The sequence below is a fragment of the Onychostruthus taczanowskii genome, unplaced genomic scaffold (assembly GCF_017590055.1).
Source record: "Onychostruthus taczanowskii isolate IOZ18803 unplaced genomic scaffold, ASM1759005v1 scaffold39, whole genome shotgun sequence".
Lineage (NCBI taxonomy): Eukaryota > Metazoa > Chordata > Aves > Passeriformes > Passeridae > Onychostruthus > Onychostruthus taczanowskii.
Window position 1 is genome coordinate 5,737,522 of NW_024501348.1, and position 1,359 is coordinate 5,738,880.

General features: G+C 61.1%; 1 protein-coding gene across 1 annotated transcript in view; it reads left to right on the forward strand.

Annotated features, from left to right (window-relative positions):
* Positions 1 to 562: 562 nt before the first annotated feature.
* The window catches only part of ME1 (malic enzyme 1), a 155,475-nt gene continuing 154,678 nt past the window's right edge, over positions 563 to 1,359 (forward strand). Inside the window, exon 1 of the mRNA XM_041412404.1 lies at positions 563 to 1,191. Within this exon, the coding sequence (XP_041268338.1) occupies positions 1,087 to 1,191 (105 nt within the window). The 5' untranslated portion in view covers positions 563 to 1,086. The remainder of the gene's footprint in view (positions 1,192 to 1,359) is intronic.

The window sequence follows — 1,359 nt, forward strand, 5'->3', positions numbered from 1 at the left end:
GCAAAGAAACTTCTCAGAGCTACTTAATAGGAAATTTGGTAAAAACCAGATTCTGTGGAAGTATTTTTTTTAATAAAAGATTAGGTAGTAGTATGGATACAAGGCCTACTGATTAAATGTGAAGAGGTAAGTTTGAAAGAGCTGCAAAATCTGCATCTGTTCATTGCTGCTTGACAACAGAAACAAAACCTTTCTAAATTAATCCTCTAGTCACACATTTAAAGCTGTGCAAATTCTCCAGCAGGACTACAGCATCCATATGGAAATTATTTTTGCTTATATATGTGAATTTAGAGGAATAAGGCCACAGTGATACAGTACACAATGGGTTGTATGCAAAGAATTTCAGAACATACTGAAAACAAATGTCAGGGCTAGCAGTACAAACCAGCTGAGCACCTGCTCTGCCCCGGTGCTCTCCATCCTGACCAGACATAACCCCAGCCACCACAGCTGAAGCTAACCCACAGCTAATTACATCAAACATGTGCTCCGGACTGTACGAAGCTATGTAGTCCGTCCCCTTCGGGAAAGATTGGATTTCATGGCCATTTAAATAGCAGAAGGAAAGTGAAACTTGAACGTGACCCAAGCGCGGAGGCCCGGCTCCTGCGTGAGGCCGCGCCAGGGGGGTCAGCGCTGTCCCGGCCGATGGGGTCCGGGCGCGGCGCTCGGCAGCCCCTGTGCCAAACCCGGCGTGACGAGGCAGAGCCGCGCCTGCCAGCCCACCGCAGCAGGTGATCCCTGATCGGCCTTCTTCTCCGGGCGGCCCCTCCGCTGCGCTAGAAGGCAGCGCAGCCTGCATCCCCGGGCAGGGCAGGGCTGCGGGCCCGCACCCCCGCTGCCCTTCGCACCTGGGCGGCCGCCCGGCCGCGCGCGGAGCCGCCGGTGACTCAGCGGCTCGCCGGTGACCCCCTCCCGCGGCGGCGGCGCCTCGCCACGGCTCTGCCCCCTCCCTCTCTCCCTCCCGCCCTCCGGTAGGATCATCCCACCCCGCCGGGCGGTCACCTCAGCAGGAGGAGCCGCCGTCACTTTGCCTCCGCTCCCGCAGCGACCTGACGGCAGTCAGCCTCGCCGCGCCGCACCATGCAAGCAGGGAAGGGAGACGAGAAGAAACGGGACGGCGCCCGGACCCTGCAGCTCACCATGAAGAGGGGCTACGAGGTGCTCCGCGACCCCCACCTCAACAAGGTAGGGGCGGGCAGGGCAGGTGCGCCGCTGGGCGAGGAGGGCGGCTGCCCTCGCCCTTGCCGCGGCCCCCGCGGGTGACGAACGGTCCTGCCGGGCGCTGCCCCCGGGGCCGGGGCCGCTTCTCGCCGCCGCCACCTGTCACGGCGCAGCGGCCGCCGGGCCGGGGCC